General features: G+C 43.9%; 1 protein-coding gene across 5 annotated transcripts in view; it reads left to right on the top strand.

Moving 5' to 3' along the window:
• VGLL4 (vestigial like family member 4) overlaps positions 1-24,238 on the top strand; it is a 156,502-nt gene that overhangs the window by 74,529 nt on the left and 57,735 nt on the right. Inside the window, exon 1 of one of the 5 annotated variants that reach the window (XM_010817924.4) lies at positions 9,040-9,583. The exons of 3 other annotated variants lie outside the window; for them this stretch is intronic. In XM_010817924.4, the coding sequence (XP_010816226.1) occupies positions 9,502-9,583 (82 nt within the window). In that variant the 5' untranslated portion in view covers positions 9,040-9,501. 5 annotated transcript variants of the gene reach the window in all.

Here is a 24,238-nt window from a genome sequence, read left to right as displayed (position 1 = left end):
TTAGGGCATTGGAATACTACATAGCCATGAAAAGGGTGGCTCTTCACCTTCATGTAAAAATAAGGATGACATGCATAAATATAAAATTGACTGCAAGAATTTAATCACACAGAAGTACATACCACATGATTCTATTTGTATTAAGTGGTCAAACTGATCAAATGCCCTTAAATATTAGGATAGAAGTTACCTCGTGGGGTAGTTGCTGGCAGAGGCACCAAAATTCTCCATCAAAACAGGTATGGTGTCTCTTCTGGACTGGATCCTACCTAATTGGTTGAAAGGGTAATTCTGGAGGTAGAAAAAGGTGCTTAGTGAATGAAATACTGTGAAGGCAAATTAAACTGCTAGGTGAAGACTGAATCAGAAAGTGGAACTATCACGAACATTGACCTTCAGATATTAAATATTTAGGACTTTTCTTCCATTGGACTTCTCCTGTTTTTACTAGTTAGTTCTACCCAACCTGGCAAGAATATGTCTGTGGATAATTTGTGAGAATGTTAATATCGGAATAATATTTTATGATGGTTCTTTGGGATTTACTGAACTAAATTTTAATAATGAAAAACCACTAAAATAATCATTTTTGCTCATAAGGAAACATTTGTTTCAAGCATATAAAGCACTAGTTTAAAACTAGCAAGAGATTTCTCCTTTCTTGAGAATGCTAATTAATTTTTAAATTTTTTAATGTATTTTCTTTGACGGTGCCACACGGCCTGTGGAATCTTAGTTCTCTGACCAGGAATGAATCAAAACTGGGCCCCTTGGCAGTTGAGAGCACAGAGACCTAACCACTGGGCAAACAGGGAATTCTAATTAATTATATTCTCTTCCTCAGTACTGGTTTAGTCTGATTTATTTAAAACATCAGTCCCAGTCTGCACTTTTAAATGCTATTTTTATCTTGTAACTATGTCACTTCAGTTGTGTCCAACTATTTGTGACCCTATGGACTGTAGCCTGCCAGGCTTCTCTTTCCATGGGATTCTCCAGGCAAGGATACTGGAGTGGGTTGCCATGCTGTCCTGCAGGGAAGTGAACCCACGTCTCATCTCTCCTGCATTGGCAGGCGGGTTCTTTACCACTAGTGCTGCCTGGGAAAATGTTCATCAAGCAGATTTCCAAGTCACTCATTTGATATCAAGTGAATTGGTTTTTGTTAGTATGTTATTTTAATTTTTTCCAAGTTTAGTGAGAGTGGAACTGTTTGTTAAAAGATATGTACTGTGACTTTTTAGATTAAGAGGCTGATTGTGTTTAAACTCAGAAATCAGGCGGTTTGCTCTCCCAAAATTGTCTTTGCAACTTAATACTCACCCCTAGAGGGTGCTGTTGTATTGAAAGTTTAAATCCTGGTTTCACAGAACCATTTTAAGTTTTTTAAAAGATATATGTATTTGTGTTTAAATCCCATTATATTACAGTACATTATCTAGTTATACTTAACAGAAGTTGAGAGTGTTTAGCTTAGAAATAAACAGTAAAGGTCAAGACATACAGCTTAATGGCATTTGCTATTGTGAAAAATTTTGACAAAACATTGCCAACTTGCCATCATCATTTCAGTGTGAGCAACTCCAAGTTAGAGAAATAAGCAATGTTTTGTGATACATTTAGGAATTGTTTCTTTAAGAGAAAATCTAACAGAAAGTAATGATTCAGGTCCAAATCCTTGATGTGTGAGGTGTTTGAAAATAACATATATTCGTATTGGTCTATGTGTTTTGTTTTGTTTTAATTCAACATTATACTGTTGAAGAGCCACTGTTGAAGTGGCAAAGCAGTCGTTATAATCTGGTAGAGGAGAGATGCAAACATCATCTCATCATCTGCTTTATTTTAGAATTAAGTGCAAGTATAAACCTAAGAAACAGTGGAATAAAGAGATGAAGCCTAGCTAACCAGGGTTCTTGTGGGAGGTGGGATTTTTTTAACTGAGCCTTTGAGGGGCCACAGAACTTTGTATTCTAAACGGTATTTAAAAGAAAAGAAAGTCTGGTTCCTTAACTCTCCTTTCTTACCACTCAATGTTGTTTGTTTTTACCTAAGCCCTCTTCTATGCTTTCCCTTCTCACCACCTTGTCATATGAATTGATAGTAACATAAAAAATGACAGTACTTTGACCAGTGAAGCATTTCATGAACATCATCATCACCAGCATGTTGTTGCTGTTCTTACTATACCGAAGAATGTATGTACAGATACGGACATGCTGTTAACATGGTGGTTTTGCACATCCAACTTTTTGGTTAACTGATACTGTAGACCAAGTTATTACGATCAACTTGCTTTGTTCATTTGGTAGAGTCTTTTTGATTATTATCCACCTATTGGGTTGAAGTGATTAAAAAAATAAATGTGTGGGAAGGAGAAAAAGAAACTTTAAAATGAAAGCATTAGTTAAATATGTTGCTTAGAATTCTGGAAAGAGGAGAGGAGTGGAATCCACTGAGGTGGGGGCGGGAACCAAGGAGCCTGTCGGGTTATTTACGTTTCCTGGGGTGTCTTTGAAGAAATTATTGTCAGACTTGACATTGAAATCTTCCCTGCTCAGCAAGTGTGCTAATGAAAGCATTTTATTTTTTAATAAGTGTCTGGAGAGTGGTTTTGATCATTTGGCTTTTATGCGGCAGCTCACAGTTTTGCTGCTGCTATTCTATACTGGTAGTCAAGTTTCTAGCAAATAGAACCACTTAACCTAGTAATTAGCCTGGGCTTCCTTCTGTCATCATTTTTCCATCATTATTCTATAAAGAGGCTGAGACACTGCCGTAATGAACATTTATGGAGCCCTTATTTTATGCTGTGGGGAGGTTGGTTTTCCTTTTCTCCCAATACTGATACATGAAATAATTAGTGGATAATAGAAGACAAAAGCATATGCGTACAGGTCCACGTTCCCTGAAAGTTTAAAGTACAGGGAGTTTCTCCTTGTAGGCTGCTTTCCTCAGCCCTCCCAGATTTACTGAGATATAACTGACATATACCACTGTACTGTGAAGTGAAGAACTAAAGAGCCTCTTGATAAAAGTGAAAGAGGAGAGTGAAAAAGTTGGCTTAAAGCTCAACATTCAGAAAACTAAGATAATGGCATCTGGTCCCATCACTTCATGGCAAATAGATGGGGAAACAGTGGTAGACTTTATTTTTTAGGGCCCCAAAATCACTGCAGATGGTGACTGCAGCCATAAAATTAATTAAAAGATGCCTACTCCTTGGAAGGAAAGTTATGACCAACCTAGACAGCATATTAAAAAGCAGAGACATTACTTTGCCAACAAAGGTCTGTCTAGTCAAGGCTATGGTTTTTCCAGTGGTCATGTATGGATATGAGAGTTGGACTGTGAAGAAGGCTGAGCGCCGAAGAATTGATGCTTTTGAACTGTGGTGTTGGAGAAGACTCTTGAGAGTCCCTCGGACTGCAAGGAGATCGAACCAGTCCATCCTGAAGGAGATCAGTCCTGAGTGTCCATTGGAAGGACTGATGTTGGAGTATTGACAAACTCCAATGCTTTGGCCACCTGATGGGAAGAACCGACTCATTGCAAAAGACCCTGATGCTGTGAAAAATTGAAGGCAGGAGGAGAAGGGGACGACAGAGGTTGAGGTGGTTGGATGGCATCACTGACTCAATGGACATGAGTTTGGGTAAACTCCGGGAGTTGTTGATGGACAGGGAGGCCTGGCATGCTGCAGCCCATGGGGTTGCAGAGTCGGACACGACTGAGCGACTGAACTGTACTGTGGGCTTCCCTCGTAGCTCGGTGGGTAAAGAATCTGCCTTCAATGCAGGAGACCCAGGTTCGAATCTTGGATTGGGAAGATTCCCCTGGAGGAGGAAATGGCACCCCACTCCAATAGTCTTGCCTGGAGAATCCCATGGACAGAGGAGCCTGGTGGGCTACAGTCCATGGGGTCGTAAAGAGTCAGACACGACTGAGAAAGTGCAGATACTCACCCATACACACACATGTGTGCTCATGTCTTCTTTGGAGAAATGTATATTTAGATCCTCGGCCCTTTTCTTTTGATTTTTTTTTTTTTTTTTAATATTGAGTTGCATAAACTGTTTATTTTGGAAATTAATCCCTTGTCAGTTGCTTCGTTTGCAAATATTTTGTCCCATTTTGAGGGTTGTCTTTTTGTTTACGGGCTCCTTTTGTAGACTGTTCTTTAGGACAGATACCTCATCATAAACATCTTTAAATCTTGCAAAGTTCTACATGTTTGGAATTTTTTAGTCATTAGTTGTTAAATCTAAATCCAAAGGACATACCATGGTGTTAAGAATTAGATATAATTGATCCGTTGCTTTTGCTTCACCAGGGCGTATTTTCTCATCATGAGCCTGCTTTTTTAAAAGTGAGGACCTTCCTTCTCCCTCACTTTGATTATATGAGAAATATAGTCTTTGTGGGTAATTTAGAAATGCAGGAAACTTTAACAAATGCCCACACCTCCAAGATAGCCACTGCTAACGTCTTGGTGCGCTTCCCAATCTTTTAAATACATCTGTGTGTATTATTTTTTTCTGTATGCATGTGTATACTTATGAATACATAAGCAACATTGGTGTTAGTGTATCTACTATTTTTATATTGTTTTTATTTGCTTGTTTTCAGTTAATATGTGTAGCTCTGTTATCACACGTTTTGAGTCTATTGTTATCTTCCTGTCATTATGTATTTTAGAAGGAATTATAGTGGTTCCATGCTCTTCTGTCATTGATACAATTTTCATGCATTCCCCGATTTTTGGACTTCTGGCTTTCAAGCTTTCACTATTGTAAATGAAAGCATGATAAGCAGCTTTATGTAATTCTTGTGGACTGCTCTGTAGAAAGGTACTGCCTGCTTACATTTTCACTAGCACCAACACAGATTCCGGGGGCAGCTCACCTCACCAGCGTTAGATACGATTGAAATGTCTTTGTTGCTGGTTTAATCTGGCAGATGGAAAATCACTTACTTGTTTAAAACTGGTGTTTTTTCCTATATTTTATTGAGATCGAATAGGCTTTTTAAAGCTATACTGCCCTTTGTCTCTCGTGTTCTTTGCTTGTTTAAAAATAATTTTTAAGATTAGATTTTTTTCTGGTTTTCTATTTTCAAACATGCTTTATATACCAAGAAAAGGTCTCCTCATTCACCATAGTATATGTTACAGGTGTATTTTTCTGTTTTCTGTTCTGCCTCTCTGTTTGGCTTTGGCGTTTTCAGGTGTAAAAAAACAAAATTTACATATTCAAATTCTTCAGCGGTTTCCTCTGTGACATCTTTCTTTGATTTAATTTTTTCAGGCATAGAAAATGTTTCCCCATTCCAAGTTAGATCTCATCTGAGCATTTTCAGACAGCTTTTAAAGTTTTTTTTAACAGTAAAAACACTATGACGGTGTGTTTCGTGTTTCTTATTCTGTGTACAGTTCCACCCTGGAAGTGTTCTTTCCTTTATGTTTGTTTATTTTTGTTGGAGTGTAGTTGATTTACAGTTTTGTGTGAGTTTCAGGCGTACAGCAAAGTGATTCAGTTAGACACATGCATATATATTTATAACCCACGGACAGTGGTCCACTGACTTGGACTGAACCTGCGTCTCCTGCGTCGCAGGTGGATTCTTTACTGCTGAGCCTCCAGGAAAGCCCTACATATACACACACACGTATACTCTTTTTCAGGTTCTCTGCCATATAGGTTATTACAAAATACTGATTATAGTTTCCTATGCTATACAATAGCTTTATGTTTTAAGCATCTGATAGATCATATTTCTTCATCCTTAAAAAAAAAAAAACCTTCTACCTGATTTTCTGTGGATAAAATTTAGAACCATCCTTCCAGTTTCCTTAAGAACAATCCTGTTGATACTTCTATTGTTTGTTGCTGCTGTGTAGTTGCCAAGTCACATCTGACTCTGTGACCCCATGGACTGTAGCCCGCCAGGCTCCTCTGTCCAGGGGATTTTCCAGGCAAGAGTATTGGAGCGGGTTGTCATTTCCTTCTCCAGGGGATCTTCCCGACCCAGGGATCGAACCCATGTCTCCTGCTTGGGCGGCAGAATTTTTACCAGTGAGCCACCTGGAAAGCGCATTGATCCTTTAATTATGACAGTATGAGTCAGTGAATGAACCTGAGAAGCATCGACATTTTCCAGTGCTCGGATTTCTTAATGGATGTGTTGACCATAACCTGAAGCTTGATCAGAATCTAGGTGAGTGTTCCTCATATCCGAGGACTGGTCCCCAGTAGATGCTGACAGACTCCAGTCTGAGAATTGTTGAGTTAGATGATCCAGTGTGCGCTGGGAGTAAGGAGTAGGAAGTAGGGTCTGCCTTTGAGATGTGGTATTTATTGAGGGCTGCCATGTGCCAGACTCCTGCACGAGTGGCCGTGCTTAGATGCAGAAGGCATGGCCCTGGTTTCTAAAGCCTAGGCTTGATTTGGATGGAAGCGTGTCTGTGGGCAAGCGATTGCACAGAGCGGGGAGTGAGGACTTGGAGGACAGGGGTCCTGCAGGACAGAAGAGGCATGTGCTAAGTCTGGAGGGAAGAACAGGTGTTTGCTGGCAGACAGGCTGGAAGAGCCTTTCACAAAAAGGCAGCATGTGCCTGGAGACATGAAATGACACGGTTTTTGAGTGTCGCTGTGGGTAGTTCCATGCTTGAAGCAGAAGGCAGAAGACGCGGGGAGCTGGGCTGGGACAGGGCCAGGCACAGGGGACTGACTGCTCTGCAGAACCGGCAGGTATGACCGCCGCCCTCCAGCACGGGGCTTCTCAGACTGTCTGAAGATTTGCAGGAAGTGAGGTGACTCTGCTGGATTGCTATAGAAGTGTCTGCCTGTTCCCTCACCTCTTCTGTGTTTCTCTGAGCAGGGCCACACTGGTCAGCGGAACAGACACCATGAGGACTGGGGATATATATTTTTTTTTTCCCATGGCTCATTCTTCCAAACAGAGCTCACGCTGCGCTTGTGGACCTGTGTCCACATGAGTGGCTGCCTCTCGGAGACTGAGACCACATTGTCGGTGACGCTGAATCATTAAAGCGAAGTTGCTAAATATTTTACTCATACCTTTACCACTGGATTGTTTGAATCTGGTTCAATCATCGTGGTTTAAAACGAAAACTTTTCTTCTCAAAATAAGTATATAAAATGAAGTATCTAAATCGAAGTATCTGAAAGCAGGTGATTTTTTTTTTTTCCATCTGAGAAAAAAGCGCTGGTTTTCAACTGCATGACAGAACTGCCTGGGACTCTTTAAAAGCAACCCCAGTGCCGGGCCCCAGCTCCTCAGATTATTTTGGGCTGCACCCTCAGGATCAGGGCCCTGATTCTAATGTGCCCGTCAGCTTTCTCTTGTGTGGTGTGCACGATTGAGAACTGATATCAAAGAGGGTAGTACCATAATTGTTTTCCAGAATCACCTGCAAGGTTGAATCCAAACAAAAACTGTCAGTTGAACCCAACTCTGTACCTAAAGGTACTAAGTACAATAATATAAATCAGATGTGTATATGAGAGGCCACACGAGTTTTCTTCTGACCTTCTCCATGAAGTACCATCAAGTATTTTAATTACAATTGACGATGGACCTATTTTTCAGATTCTAGATATATAATCTAGTGTAGATAAATAGCCTTAGAAAGTAAAGCTCGTGAAATGTTGATTCCTCTGTTGCCTACTTCACCTGCCCTTATTCCAGTTACACTGTTGCAGCAGCGATGGCGAATCTACCGGGTGTCCTATTTATCTCCAAATAAGAGTCAATTAACATAACTTGTCCTAAACATGCCTGTTACCCCAAGTGCAGCTGTTGCTAATCTTTTAACACACAAGCTGTTGAAATTACTTATTCAATTTTTATTTTAGAGTATTAGTGTTAGGTCTTGGTCTACAATATAGCACATCCCTTGGTATTTTCTAAATCTCCAAACAGATATGGTAATATTAGTACAGAAACACTTCTCATGGTGACTTAACTAGCCTATTCATGGTGCCAAAAGCTAGCTGCCATCTCCAGAGAGAAAACTTTTTTTCCCCTTTATTTTGCTAGCATGATCTTCATGTGCTGAAGAGTCTGAACATCAGTTATTTACTGATTTCAGTAAACAGCTTTTGGGCATCACTTGTCTGAATGTGACATTTAAGGTCCAGGTCCTACCAAGACAGACGACATGGCAGCATGATACTCAGTTAGCCTCCGATACACAGATGGAACAGCTTTGTTATGTGCAAAACAAAAATAATTTTCATCTCTCCTACCCATTATGTCCCTTAGGCTTTCTATTTTGTATCTAAAGTCTTAACTTCCTTAAACTCTCTCTTTCTCCCCCCGCTTCTTGTGTTTTAGAAGGTTATAATATTAGGGAATAAAACACTCTACAAGTAGTTCTACTAACTATTTTGGGAGCCATAGACCATTATTTAATCCCTCTGAGCCCCAGTTTCCGATGCTGTAAAAAGGTGATACCACCCCTGGCCTATTTATGTGAGCTGTTATGATGGTTATGAGAGAAGTTATATGTAAAGTGTAAATGCAAAGTTGTAAAACAACTTTTAAAAGAGAAGGAAAGAAAAAAGAAAAAGATTAAAAAAAAAAAAAAAGCGTGGTCTGTGTACCACAGCAAAGCCGTTTGGGTTCCTGAAACCCAAAAGTGCAGCGGCAGCAGAGTTAAATTCCACGGAAGTTTTGCTTCCATGATGGATTTCTTTTTTTTTTTTTTTAACCCGGCTCCTGGAGGGGGAAAAAAAAGGCGACTTCCTGGGTTTTCTCTTCCCTCCCCTGGTGTTGCAAAGTCGTAGGGCGGCTTCCTGGCCAGAGACGTTCGGCCCTGGGCCCCTCCAAGTGTGGGGACCCCCCCCTACCCCCTGCCTGCCCCGGGCCTCCACCTCCTCTCGTTCTCCTTGCAAACACTCGCTCCATTTAGAGCCGGAGCCTGTGCAGAGAGCATCCTGCCCCTCGCGGCGCCCCGGGGATGCCAGTGAGCATGCTCCGCGCGCCGGGAGGAGGCCGGCCGTGCGCATTCGAGTCATTCCAGGCATAGCCGGCGTGTCGGCGCGGCGGACTCGCAGCGGGCTGTGAGCGGCGCGAGCGCGGCTTTGTCCTGGGAGATGGGCCGCGGGCTGCCCCTCCTCGCCCCGTTCTCCGCTGCAAGACACCCCCGTACGTTAGGCTTTTGAAAACGATTTTTCTTTTCCATTTTTTTTAAATAAATGCTGGATTGACGATCCAGGACGCATACCGTCTGCACACGAGCCCTCGAAGGGTTTTCTTTCTGCAAGTTCGATTTGGTGTGCCTGTCTCTCTTTTTCTTTTTAAGGAGTTTTATTGATTTTGTTTTGATCCGAGGCCGGGCCTCCGTCTTCTGTGAAGTTTTTTAAAGAGGAGAGCCGGGAGCTCCTCAGCCGTAGTTGACTTTGGAAACTGTATTTTTTTTTTTTTTTCCCCCGGGGGGCGCAAGCAAAGAGCTGGTTTTCTGTGCTAGCCCGATCAATGCTATTTATGAAGATGGACCTGTTGAACTACCAGTACTTGGACAACATGAACAACAATATCGGCATTCTGTGCTACGAAGGTAGAGACCGTCCCTTCTAGAACTGCCGCCCTGTTGGTTTTTGGGCAAGGCCACTCCTCCTCTCCCGGTTCCGATCGCCTTCTGTGCGTTTTGTTCTTATTTCTTGGGACTTTTCAGGGTGCTCTGGAAGGCAAGCGGCGCTTTCCTCCGAACAGAGTGGTGTTTGTGTCTCTTAGGCTTCAGGGTTACATTGGAGAGGGCTGAGGGGCGGGAGGCGGTGAAATATATACATTGTTAAAACCTTGGCTTTTTCCTCGTGACTCCTTACACTTTAAACTCTTGAAAGATGTATTTCTTTCTTTTTTTTTTTTGGAGTCTGTTGGTGTTTTCTTTAGAGGAAGAACTTCTAGGACCCAAGCAAAAAGTTAAAACATGTCGGATTTTCTTTCTCTCTCTCTCTCTCTTTTTTTTTTTGCTTTGATACTTAAACATACACCGTCTATTGTACAGTATTCTTGCTGTATTCCTACAGCCAATAAGCGCTTGGGATGTGCAGCTAGAGGGGAACAGAAAGTTACAGTGAATTTTTGTGTTGGGGAGCGATTGTCCCAAACAATGAAGTTTTTTTTTTTTTTTCCTTCTATTCATTTCGGGGGCCCGGAAGGGCACCCATGTCATGGAGCACAGACTGGCTCTTTGTCTGAATTCCCATTTCCTGTACAGCTCCGGGAGGGTTCTGACATTGAGGGATGTTCCCTCCACACTCCATTCCCTTGTGGAAGCAAGCGATTGCACAACCCACCAACCAGTAAGCTAAATTAAAAAAAAAAAAAAGAAACCCTCTGAATTCTTATTGTTTATTACCTCCTACTAAACCGTGAGGTATTTCCCCACTGCTGGGTAGTATTTCAAGCTGTCTCTGTTAGTAGTAAGAAGAGAAAAGGCGATTTCTTAATCTCCTGGAACATTATCTACGTGCGATTTGAAAACGTGGTAATGGTCTGAGTATTGAGTAGTTGGAGACACTCCGGGGGAATTCTGCCGGGCAGGGGAAGTGTTTGTTTGGATTTTTGGGTTTTGTTTTTTTTTTTTTTTTGGTAACCACATGCAAATCTGATGCAGCGGGAGAAGTTTCCATGTTTTTGCCCTATAGTGAAACTGAGCATTTCTCAGGAAAAAGAAAACATGGAAGAAACTTGGGAGGGCTACCGGATACACTTGTGTTTTCCATGTTAAAAAAAAAAAAAACACAAAACTTTAGGCCTGTTGTCTAAGCACTCGAAAAGTTACCCTTTCCCCTTCAAGGAAAAAAAATTCATTGTGTTTTTGTTTTTACTTTATTGGATAAACATATTTAAAGTTGCCTCTTTTTGTGGTTTTTGGTTTCTTTTAATCCTACTTGTACAAGGAAAGTGAATTTTGGTGAATTGCTTCTTTGAATCTGCTATTTTAGGTATTATCCTGCTTCTAAAGTCCCTCATTTAAGAGGCAGACATGTTTAGAGTGGTCTAAGCAGTAAGTGATGGGGCTTGTTTCCCCTGAAAGTAACAGATTGCAGTCAGTGTAAAAGAATTTTTTTCTTTTTTTGGTGAACAAGAAATGGAAAACTTTTACGGGTACTTTCTGTGGGGTTGTCTTTGTCATTGAGTAACAGGATACTTTCAAAACAATACAAAGCATAATAATCAGCCTAGGAGAGGACGATAGGGATTATTAGGAAATTGATACCACATTAATTTTTTTTATATCTGCAGGTGGTGAGGAAAAGTGTACAGAAAGCGGGTCCAGGTTGCTCTGTGGTATAGTGGATACACCCTACTCAGGAGTGGTCTCCTGGGCCCCCTCCTTAATTAGGAGGAAGAAGCTTTCCTTTTGAAAGTTGAGTAGATACGTGGGATGATGTGCTGTATAGTCTGTTTGGTTTAAACATCTGCTGCTGTTTTCCTTATTATGAAAGTTAACATTATTTTAACACCAAAATAAATACACAGGAAATGAAGAAAAGCACAGCAAAATCTGAGTGGTGTTTATAGTGGGTTGTGTATGTCCTAGTGGTTTTCACAGCGTAAACACTGCACACATCTGCTCTGAACCCAAAAGGGTGTTTAGAAGATGGGCATACATCTTTGAAGAGATTTTTTTTTTTTCTGGAATAAGAAAAGCTGGAATAGTATTTTTCCTTCTAAATCCAACACTTTGAGAATATTCATTTTAAACCCATCTGTGTTCCAGGGAAGTTATTCGGAAAATGGAATATACAGTTGGTGGGCAGTGTTTGATTTCACTTACAGCCCAGGCAGGTTTCACATCTCTTGAAACTTGGACAGATCCAATTTTTAAAATTTTTAGTTAAAAAAAAAAAAAAAGTGTTGATTGTTCATTATTGCCTCAGTCAGTTGTACTCTTTTCTTTAGTTTTTTTAGCGTTGTACTCCACAAAATAAGCCGTGTGTCTGCACCATCTTTCCTCAACCTCCAGCAACTTATAGACAAATAGGTCTGTTTTAGCCAGTTGCATCACAGCGTACACGGTCTTCCTAGAGTCCCACATTCTGGGTGTAATCCAGATAGTTTGGATAAGGACCCTCTGCTTGGGATCTGCTCCTTGGCACCTGACTTGCACCATAGAAATCTGGAAGCATAATTACAAAGAGAATAGGGGAAAAACATGAACCACAGACAGTAAGTCGGCGGGCGGGGGGCCTGTTGGGATAGGAGACATTGATTGTCATCAGGCAGGCAGACTCTGCTTGTGCCGGACTTCTGGAAACGACCTTCCTTGGTGATAAGCCAGTTGGCACACTGAAAGTGAAAGTCACTCAGTCGTGTCCGACTCTTTGTGACCCCGTGGACTATACAGTCCCTGGAATTCTCCAGGCCAGAATACTGGAGTGGGTAGCCTTTCCCTTCTCCAGGAGATCTTCCCAGTCCAGGGATCGAACCCAGGTCTCCCACATGGCAGGCGGATTCTTTACCGCCTGTTAGCACACTAGGCTTAGGTATTAATTCTTTTCAAAAAGCTCTGGTTTATTACTTCAACAGTCACCCATTTCATCGTTTGTCGCCCTTCCTACTGTATGTTCAAAGTGTACCCATTGAATCCCCGTTTTGCCTCTATCTCTGAAAAGGAGCCTTCGTTTTTTTACCCCTCTGAACTCCTGAGAATGCACCGCTCGTAGATTGAAAGCCTCCTGAAGGCGGGGCTTTGTCTTGGTCACCGCTGTCATAATCCCGAGTTCTGGCACGGTGCCTGCTGTGGCCCGTGGCCCTCAGGAATCGATGGGCTCAAAACGCCATGAAATCTCTCCCATCAGCAATTGTGGTCGGTACTGTATAATTTAGCACTTAATTGTATACTGTCTCTCCTTCTTTAATTGTCTAATTATTTCCAGGGCTACCCAGGGCCTTAGATGTTCCTTGCCTTGTTTTCGCCAAGGAAGCTGAGGTCCTGAGCGGTCAGTTGTCTGTCCTAGATTATTCCGCAAGTTTGTAACAGAACTGAATGGAGGAGTGGACCCAGTCGGTGGTTTTGTCTGGTCTGTTCTTCTTCTGTACCAGGTTTCCAAAGTTCTGTGGCGTGTCCTCGTTAGTTACTCGTACCCCTCTTGGTGTGAGGGAGCGTGGACTGTCCTGGGTTCCGTCACAGTCCGCCGCACACGGGGCGTGATGAACAGGTTGAGTCCGACCTGGATTCTTCCTTGCTCCAAAACTGGTTGCTGCTCTAGGTCCCCGTCCTGCCCACCAACCCCCCACCGCTTCCGCGCCCCCCTCCACCGTCGCCATGATCAGGGAAGGTGGGAACCAGGACTCTAGGCGAGGAGCCCCGTTGGCATTGGCCCCTCCTTGCTGCCCTGGCACGGAGCTTTGCTTGACTTTTTTTCTCCAGCCATGCAAAGGAGGCCCTGTGTAGATGCCAGTTCCCAAAGTTTCCTCAAGGGAACAGGGAGCTGGTTGACCATGGACTCTTCTCAAGATGGCTGGTGGTTCTATTTACATAATTACTCGGCGCTGAAAGCTCAGGTCCTAATAAATGTGCTCATGGTTGGCTGTGGCTTTAAGCTGCTGTTAGTGATACTTTAATTATGGGTTAAGAGCCATTAGTGTGTAATTTGGTAGAGGAATTCTCCCCCCCCCTTTTTAATTTAATGGTGTGATTTATATTGGGAGAAAGTAAGACTAGATTGCATCTTGAGATATTCTGGAAGCTTAAGAGCATTCATTCTAAGTTCCTGAACTTTCTTAAGCTGTTCGTTGTTTCAGAACATAATTATCCCTGGTTTCATCACAGGCTGCATTTAAGGTGATTTTCTGGAATTGAAAGGAAAACACAGCTCGGAGGTGAGAGACCCTGGTTGGGGGTGTGAGCAGGGCCCCAGGGCTGGGCGACCGCCGGATTTGTTTTGTTTTCTGCCAGCTTAACCAGCAGCAGTTTCATGGAGTCCTGCTTCCATTGTTCTTTGTCTAATGAACTCAGAGGCATCAGGAAACTTAGGAGCATGGGGTACCAGCCAGTGGAAAGGGGCACAGGGCAGAGCTGACGTGCGGTGGCTGGGTTCGTCCCCAGTCCCGAATTTCAGCGACCAGCTTCACCCAGGGGTGTGTCAGAGGTGGGACATCTGCAGCTGTTTTGCTGTGGAAATTCGTTCTACCATGCCTTTTAATTTGTTGGCGAAGGTCAGGATTGAGGGGGGAAGTGAGGGGGAAGAGGGGAGAGCGGGGAGAGGCTGGGAGGAGCTTGGGTAAGGAAACAAGCTCAGGTGAGCCCCGAAACAAGCCCAGGTGAGCCCTGGAGCTCTCTGGCCAGGGTCTGGCCAGTTGGGCCTCCTTCTGGTTACAGTTTGAGGGGAGGGGATGACCACCCCTTCTTCCTCCCAGCTCCCCTCGCCCTGCCCTCTTCTGGACGGATTATTGTACTTGGCTGTTTCTTGGAACCCGCACAAGCTTTGTTTTGGAAGGCGGATTTCTCTTCCTTCCTCCCTCCTTCCTTCCCTATTGTCTGCAGGCCTTCAGTTCCTACAGGGTGTTTGGATTAGTCAGCCTTGAAGGCAGATTTTTAAAAAAAGAAAAAATGTGCTGTAAGATAAGAAAGATTCAAAACCTCTCCTCCTCAGTTCGGCTTTTTATTGTGAGGGTGTTGTAGAAAAGTGGGTTGTGTCCTGAAGAAATCAGATCCAGGTTTAGCACCTCTCCATGTACACAGGATATAACACCAGCCTTACCAGGGCTTGTTTCTGGCCGTGTCTGATCTCGGCGTATCTGAATGTTTATTCCGTGACGGTTTATACTGCGTGGTCTCTATGTATATGCTGAGCTCTCACTGGAGCTGAGCTGCAGTCTTGCTCAGCAAGGGCACTTTTGTCTCACAAAATAGTCCCCCCTCCCCTTTTATTTTTCAATAAACTCATATATCATCCTCCTCCCCCCCCCCAAAAAAAAAAAACTTCACCCACTTTATTTTAAAAGCAGAGTTTGAAAATTTTATTTTCTGTTTGGCTGTCTGCCTTCCCAAATGGTACATGTTCTCCTAAGTTTTAAGGGATTGTTTCCATCAGTTTGCTTTCTGATCCTTTTTTTTTTTTTCTTTTTTTTTCTTTCTTTCCTAGAATTCTGTAGATTGTTTTAGTTTCAGGGTATTGTGTACAGGATATGTTTTAATCCTAACCATGTGAATCACTGCCCGTTGAAAGAATGTTTGTTTACGCTAAATAAAATAGAAAATCTCTTCTTAAAGTTGTCTTTAATTTGTGGCTATTTATATGATCTTTCCGAACTCTTAACATTTCACCCCCATCTGTTTGCAAAGACGTCTGTAAACATAACAAACAAGTATATTTAGTGAGTGAGTTGAGAAGATTCAGTGCTGTGCTTTGTCACCCAGCATCCATTCTCATAAACACGTATGGAATGTTTCTGCTCTGCTAAGGAATGTGTTAGGTCTCTGGGTTGATCTTTCTGTGTGTGTGTCTGGCTGGCTGTCTCTGTGTCCCTCTGGATTGCTCTCTGTCTCTGCGTTTCTCTCTCTCAACACTTTTTATTATGAAACATATATACACCTGAAAGAGGATAAAACACGTGTGTAGTTTATAATTAAAAAAATAACCAACCTTGTCATGATCACCAGGTGAAGAAACAGTCAGTCGCTCCCTGCAAGCTGTCCCCCAGGCACAGTTTCTCCTGACCCCAAGAGGTCATCACAATCGCAACTTGCTTTACTTTAATACTTTGAACTACCTATCTGCACCATTCCAAACAGCCTAGCTTAGTTTTGTCTGTTTTTGTTTTTTCAGTACTCTCCTGTAATTCTTCTCTTGTGTCTCGTGTATGAGGTCCTCTAAAGTAGCGCCCACGTCCTAAGAGGTTTTCTTCTGTGAATGAAGCCTGCTCCCGGGTGGGCAAGGGGTACCTCAGGCTGGAACATCCACGGAGGTGCCCTCCGCCCTCCTCACTCCCCTGTTTCTCCGCTGTTAATAGACCTGGTGACGCTTTGGCCTGAACTGATCTTTTTTTTTCCAGCCAGTATTTTGGTCACAGTCTTCACCACCTGTTAAAACCCTCCACCATCCGTGTGTCATGGAAAACTGTGTGTCAGAAAAATTCTGCTCAGTTTCAGAGAGTGCAGAGCAGGGAGGGACACTTCTGGAGGTACGTAGGTTAATTAGGACCCAAACAGAAACTTCGGTCCTGCGTTAATTAATGAGCAATTTGCTTAAAGGGCTGAGACTTGTCACAAGTCAGCTTTGTCGCAGCGCCAGGTTTCTTGGGATGGTGATCCAGGGACTTTCAGATAAACAGCGAAAAGCTTACATTGTTCCAGCGCTCAGACAATGCTCGACATTGTATAGACAGGGCTGCCAGCGAGCAACCAAGGGCTGAAACAGTCGTGGGTCGGCCTTATGCACCATCTGAAATGCTGAATGGAGAAGGATCACCCATATGGATCGCTCTTGGTGTTTGGTTTGTGTCTGCTTTGCATGAAAATCGTTGCCTGTTAATTCTTCTTGGCTAATGATTTGATTTTAATAGAGCGAATTCCAGAATTTAATGGCCTGATGCAGATGTGTGCTGCCAAGCTCTGGAGCGCTGTTTACACTGCCCCCACTCCAGCTGGACCCAACCCGCCGCTTCCCTGAGAACAGCTGATGAGTGCCCATCTCTGGATGTTCGCCTCCTCCCCTCTCTGGAAACAAGCACATCTTCCCTTAGGTGGCGGCCCGATTAAAGTGACAAGGGACGAACCTAAATTTCCATTTCATTGTCCGCAGCTTTCTCCTGAACCCCTGTCCTCTCCCTTTCTTACAGCGTGTGTCCTTTTCAGCTGTTGTTTTTCCGATGAGCCACTGATAAAAACGATTGGCTGACCCCGCAGAGAACCCTTGTTTTATTTCCCTGATGAAAAGCACTGACCTCTTTGTCATTGCTTACAATCACCCAGGAGAGTGACTCGGGCAGCTTCTTAAAGGAATATGTAATAGCTGTGCCAGGCTTGACGTTCTCTTGAGCGGAGGGTAAGAGGGACGGAAAATAGCAGTTGTTCTCCGTCTAAAACCTATGTGAGGTTTTCGAGCCCCACCCTGCAGAACTCCCAACTGGGAACAGTTAAAACCAGGTACTGGAGATGATGGTAGAACCCTTTTTCTGTTAGAGGCTTTATATCAATAAAGAGGGGGAGAAAGAAAGAGGGGAAAAGGAGCGGAGTGAAATAGAATCCCAGGATGAGCAGAAAAGACACCAAGTATAACTCCTGGTGTCCAATATTAAATACAACACATTACTTATATATACGTGTGTGTGTGTATAAAACATGAGTGAAAGTCACTCAGTAGTGTCCAACTCTTTTTGAGACCCCATGGACTGTAGCTCACCAGTCTCCTCTGTCCGTGGGATTCTCCAGGCAAGAATACTGAAGTGGGTAGCCATTCTCTACTCCAGGGGATCTTCCCCACCCAGGACTCCCGCATTGCAGGCAGATTCTTTACCGCTGAGCCACCAGGGAAGGCTAGGTAAAACACTACATAAATACATAAAATCCACACACACACATGTGTGATAGTGTATGTGGTTTTATATTGTGTCTAACAGAATGGGAGAGAGCTTTCCTGTAGAGGTGGAGGAATCCTTAGACACCATTTAAAGAGAAAGCAGAGAGACCAACATGACTCCTTGGCCTTCCCACCTGCAGGCTCTTCAGGATCCAACTCCAGCCCTCTGTTGCTGCTCACAAGTCCCCACCTTCTGGCCTCCGGGACGTCTCAGTGATGGGTGTCTTTCCTGGTTCCCCTTCCTTCCTTCCTCTTCTGGGTCTCCCTCTTTGTCATCTGCTCACACTCACGTCTCTCCCAACTTTAAAACAAGAAGCCCAAACCCATCCCTCAACCTTGTGTTCTCGTCCTCACTATTAGACCTTCTCCTTGCCATCCATGTCGCGGCGGGGAAGAAGGTCGGTGTTCTGTCCATCCGCTGCTCAGCCGGCTGGCATCTGATATCTGGTTCTGCCACTCCGCTGAAGCCCCACTGGGCATGGGCGCACAGTGCTGCCCTGGTGGCACATCCTGTGAACAGCTTTTAGTCCTTAGTTTGAGTCTGCGTCTATGGTGCTGGCTCTTTCTATAACCTTCACAGTTTTTCATGCCTTGGCTCAAAGACGTGCCACGTCCCCACTCCATCAGGAATGGGGCGCTGCGCGAGCCATCAGCAGGGCCTGTGTGCTCCTGGGCGCGGGTAGGAGGGTGGGTGAGAGGAGGCGGGCTGAGCCAGGTTTGTGTGTAGCTTGTGGACGAATTGGGAGGAAACAGAGATAGGAGAGGGCGTGAACCTGCAGTGGTTAGGGCAAGGGGTGGTGGTAACCCGAGTTACTGCAGGGATGCAGGAGGGGGCGGCGGGGAGTGGATCTTGGATTTGGAGAGAAGCCTGAGGGGACGTGGTTCTGGATGGGAGCAGCGGAGCAGGCAGAGCGGGGAGAACAGGGAGGCTGCCCCAGCCTGACCCCAGCCTCTGGCATTTCCAGCTGGAGGGACGGTGCCGCCGCTTGCAGAGAGAGGGAACCCCGGGCTGTGAGTTTCCCGAGTGTAGTCTCAAGTATGTTTAGTTTGAAGGACTTTGAAATGAGTGTATGGGTTTAGATCTCAGAGGAGCGGGCTGCTGCTGAAGACCAAGACTTGGGATAGAGAGTAAGAGCGGTCACTGAGGAAGAAAGACTAGAGGAAGGAGTCGCAGGAGCCCTGGGAACCCTTCCCCTTAGCCTGATCTCTGACGGTTTACTGCCTCATCACTAAGAAAACGGCCTCACCAACGCCGCCTCTAATTGTGTTCCCTCTGGACCCGCGTCCACGATCCCTCACTCTGCCCTCCAGCCTTGTCCTCCACTCATCCATTGCCCGGATCCTGTCTTCCGCCAACCCCCAAGCCGCACCTGTGGTCCAGATACACGCAACCCCATCCTTTGAGCGAGCCGCTGCCTCTTGCTGAGATTCCACCTGCGCCCGGCCTTTGTCTTTCATCTCTTTGTTCTCAACACCGAGCACTGCTTCGGTGAGAAGGGACTCCATCCACTGTCTATTCATTAAAGATCAAGAAGCACTGGAGTTGTGTGATTAGCCCTGGGATGCTCAGTTAGTGGCTAAGACAAATGAGTTTGTCAATTCCTAGCAAGTTACTCGTAGGGGAAGGACAGATACCAGGGGAAAGAAGGGGTATGAAGGTTTGGTTGAGGGAAATCTTTAAGACTCAGTTTCTTTAGAGAAACATTTTGAAGTGGGCTGGTTGCTTGGAAATGACAACTTCAACTCATCTCGTTTTCTGGGTACTTCACTTTGGCCTATGAAGTGAACTGTTCATTTCTGGGGAAAATATTTAATACCAGTTACCTGCCAGGCGCTGTTTTATGTACTGGGGACATAGCTGTCAGCAAAATAGACAGCAAGAGACCTGAGATTTTGGAGCTTAACCATGGAGGTGAGAGGCAAACAATGAAGATGTAAATCAGATAATTACAGATTATGAAAAAGTGTGATTGTTACAGGTTAATGTCTCTTAGCCGACTTAACGGTTTATGATAGTTTTATCCATTCTTAAAAAGTGACTGGTTTCATTTTCAGACTTTGAGTAGATGATGTTTCCCTCATTGTCTCGTGAGGGACTTAAACGTATGTTGAGGAAACTTGAAAATGATTTCCTTTGGGATCCTAGAAGTGTGAGGTCTTCTACCTGATCTGTTAACTGTGGTCATAGAGTGTCTTGCTCTATCGTACCTGTCTATTGGGACCTCATGTTTATTGTAGCATTATCAACTTAAACTCCAAATGGTTTGATGGTTCATTTTGGTCCTAATAGGAATAAAATATATATTTAGAATGACAAAAATTCAGTGAATTAAAAAAAAAAAGAGCCTAGGTAATCAATGGATTAGTTGTATGTTTTTCTTTAAACCTCTGTAATCATACCTTGAAAGATATTGCCCTGTCTGGGATAGGTCCTACAAGACCCAAGGGGAATTTTTATTGTGAGGTCTTATTTTGTGATAGCAGAGTATTTGGGGAGGGCTAGACAAAGGCTCCCCACTCCAGTACTGTTGCCTGGAGAATCCCATGGATGGAGGAGCCTGGTGGGCTGCAGTCCATGGGGTTGGGAAGAGTCGGACACGACTGAGTGACTTCACTTTTCACTTTCATGCATTGGAGAAGGCAATGGCAACCCACTCCATTGTTATTGCCTGGAGAATTCCAGGGACCGGGGAGCCTGGTTGGGGTCGCACACAGTCGGACACGACTGAAGCGACTTAGCAGCAGCAGCAGACAAAAGGCTGGTTTTGGACTTAATATGGGCCATGGACTGGAGGGTCCCACCTCTTTGGTTTCCTTTCTTCTTTCTTTTGTTGACACTGAGACATAATTAATTATGGTGAAACATTGAGGGCATGGCTTCATGAATGTTTCCCCTGTGTTTATACCTTTTGTAATTACCACCCAGATGAAGACATAGAATATTTCCATCATCACAAGAAGTCCCTTCTTGCCTCCTTGCCAGGCAGTACCCACCCCCAGCCCCCGCTGGAGGTAAGCACTGTTTTGGCTGGGTGGTTATAAATTATTGATAGTTTTTCCTGCTCTTTGGCTTCATGTATATAGAATCATTTGATTCCAGCTTCTTGTGCTCAGCATGGTATTTCTGAGATTCATCCACGTCCTTGCCCAGGTCAGGGGTCTCTTCTTTGGGATTGCCCAGCTGTAGTCTGTTACATGAGTATATCACATTTGCTTCTCTCTCAAGGTTGAAGGGGACATTTGCCTTGTTTCAAAGTTTTTAACATTATGAATAAAGATGCTCTAAACATTTTCTTTTCCCTATGGTAAAAAGATACATAACATGAAATCTGTTATTTTAGCCATTTTTACCCTAAAATTTTACAGTTCAGTGGTTTTCAGCATATTCACTTTGTGGCCCAGCCTCCAAACATTTTGATACAAGCCTCTTCGTGGACTCACGTGCTCCTTTCTCTTGGGTAAATACTTCTGGGTTTAATTGTTGGGTCATTGGGTAAGCTTAACTTTTTTTAGAAACTGCTCAACAGTTTTCCGGAGTGATTGTACCATCTGACGCTTGCACCAGCGGTGCAGAAGTGCTCCAGGAACTCTGCGTCCTCCGCAGAACGTGGTGTTGCCAGTCTTAAATTTTAGCCCTGCCAGGGGTCTAGGACAATCATGTCTCAGTGTTGACTGTAGAATCCGTTACTGGAATATCCGCTGTGACACTGCTCATTGGGCTGGTGTGCCGTAATACACAGTCTCTGCGTTTGATGCATCGATGGTCTCGGAGGCTGGTGTATGTATATTTGTTGTCTAATTTCAGGTCAGAGGTAGTGATGCTGGTATTGTTGAAAGGAGGGCTTATTTTTCCAAGTGGGTAAATCCACAGCTGTGGAAGCCAGTGGGCAGCCAAATGCAGAGAAGGGAGCGAATGGCAGCGTGGCACCGAGGACTCTCTTTTGGGAACACTGTGCTCCAGTCTGCTGCTGTTTGCTTTAGGTCGTGTTGGGTAGTGGTTCATCCACCCACTGGCCTGTTGAAAGAAAGCTCAGGGTTTAAGCTCTCGCAGCTCCAGTTTGATTTATCTCCTGATGTGCCTATCATCCCCTTTACGCTCTTTGAATCCACTGTCCGCCCACCCCCTCCCCCACCCCCCCATTTAGAATGTCCTCCCTGCTTCTTCCCAGCAATGTGAGTTCTGTTCACGTTCCAGCCTCCCTTTATAAAAACTTTACCTGAAACTTTTTATAGGCAGAAATTGTACTGTAACCTGTTAAATTCGCAATCCTTGGCGAGATGCCTTGCCCTCTTTCAGTGCGTGCAGAGTTTATATTCTTTCCCTTTGAATATCCATGGCGTTTACAGCCTGTAACATTCATTTAGCAGTTATATCACCTTGTGTTTTGTTATCTTTAATGTAAATAAAGCGTGACATTGAAAGCAAACAAACGTTACAGCTTCCATCTAAATAAGGTGTTGAAGCTTGTCTGCAAAATAGTTACCTTGGAAAATTACCACTCTTAACACTGTGATGATCTCATTCCCAGAACACTGTTGGTGTTTTAGAAGTTGCCTTCATGGTCTTGAGATGCAAAGGCCATGAAGGCAGCTTTGGAACACTTTGGACAGTGGCCAGTAATTAAATATACACAGCAGATGCTCGTAGAGGACTCTTCCTGTCTGCCATGCTCAGTTCGATGTAAGTGTGTCCATAAAATGACGAGCTGGTTTTTCCTTTGTCATTCTAAAGCCAGTCCCACAAGTGGAGTTTGAAAATAATCTTTCAATCAGTGACAACTTTCTTTGGAATAAGTAGGCTAAAGTCATTCCAGAATGATTGCTTTGAAAATGACAACACTCATGTGCATGTTACCAGAAATTTTTACAATTCGGTTTTATTTGAGTATCTCTGCTGGTAGCACCTCTTGTTGTGACTGTGCCAAGCACTGGGTGAGCGCAGTGACTTGCGATCACACAGCCCTTATTTTAGAGGCTGAGATAACTTGGCTGTTAACGCTGGGTAGACTGACAGCCTCTGGCTTCATCTGTGTTCTGGTGAGCTTTGTGCACTCATTTGAATGTTGGTGAAGTTCTAGCAACCTGCTCTTCAGCTCACTTGATGGAAGATTTGGAAGCTAACCTAGTTTGCCTGGGAGGGATTTTTCTGTAGAACAACTCCCGCATTTCCCTCACAGACGGGGCACGATCAGAGGTCCTAGGGGCCACAGTGGTGTACAGAGGGCAGTTCAGGGAGTGTTTGTGGCATCTTTTTTTTTTTTAATAAATTTATTTATTTTAATTGGAGGCTACTTTACAATATTGTATTGGTTTTGCCATACATCAACATGAATCCGCCACGGGTGTACAGCTGTGTTCAGTCTTATGGTCATGAGAAAAAAAGAAAAGTCAAGTTCCTGCCCTTCCCAGGGCTTATCTTTTAAGTAGCAAGAGAATAAGAGAAACTTCTGGTGACGCTGGGACGCACATCTCATAGGGGAACTCATGTTTTGATTTTGTGGCCTGTGTGTGTGTGTGCGTTTCATGCCGTTTATTACTCTGGGTGTGGAATATTTCCTTTCTGCATTTCCTTCGTCTCACCTTGGTTACACTGCAGCCCTGACAGTTGCTTGACTAACCCTTCCAAGGCCCAGAGTTCACCGGACGTTGCCTTAAAACGGTAGAGAGCCGCCGTGTTGACTGTCCTCCATGTCGGCTCTGTTTCTTCTATAGCTCTTTAAAGATGATAGTGTTTTTTTTTTTTTATCTAGTATTTTTTTCACAGCTTTATTACTGAGATATAATTTACATACCATAAACTTCCCCCGTTTGAAGTGCACAGTTGAGTGCTTTTTAGAACACTCAGACTTTCACATAAATGGAATTCTATAACATTGTCTTTTGTGACTGGCCTCTTGCGCTTTGCATAAGGAGAGGCCCACTCTTGTTGTAGGAGGGGTCAGTACTTCGTTCCTTTTTATGGTTGCATACCAGTCCCTTGGATGGATAGACCAAAAGATACTGTTTTTTAAGAGGTGATCATACCTCCTGGATGAAGGTTGGGCTGAGAAGTTACTCGGACTATGATGTCTCCTTCAGCTCTGAAAAGCAGAAGAAAAACATGCCATTTTGTCTGCTCATCTGCACTCGAACTCCAGTGAAATGTCCTGGTCCTAGTCCTATGGGATAGTCCCCTGGAGCAATAGCATGGTTTATTTTCAGTGTCTGAGTGATAATTTCTGCTCCCAGGAAGACCGACAGTCTCTGCCTTCGTTGTTCTGTTCAGTTTTGCTCACTCATATGTTGCATAGGGCTTCCCTGGTGGCTCAGTGGTAGAGAACGACTACCTGCCAATACAGAAGACGCAGGTTTGACCCCTGGGTCTGGAAGACCCCCCTGGAGAAGTAAATAGCAACCCACTCCATTATTCTTGCCTGGAGAATTCCATGGAGAGAGGAGCCTGGAGGGCTGTAGCCCATGGGGTAGCAAAAAAGTCAGCTAGGACTGAGCGACTAAACAACATTGTTACATAAATGGTTCTGGAGGAGGGAGGTAGATTCCTTGCCATCAAATAATTTGCACTTCAGCCGTGGTGTTTTATTGGTACACCATCCGTGTGTGTGTGTGTGTATGGCAGTGAAACTGGATTTTCTATTTTGGATCTCTAATTTTACATGGATGTCTGTTGGTAGATGTAT

Source organism: Bos taurus, chromosome 22 (genome assembly GCF_002263795.3).
Source record: "Bos taurus isolate L1 Dominette 01449 registration number 42190680 breed Hereford chromosome 22, ARS-UCD2.0, whole genome shotgun sequence".
NCBI classification, from domain to species: domain Eukaryota; kingdom Metazoa; phylum Chordata; class Mammalia; order Artiodactyla; family Bovidae; genus Bos; species Bos taurus.
This window is presented reverse-complemented; position numbering and strand designations above follow the sequence as displayed.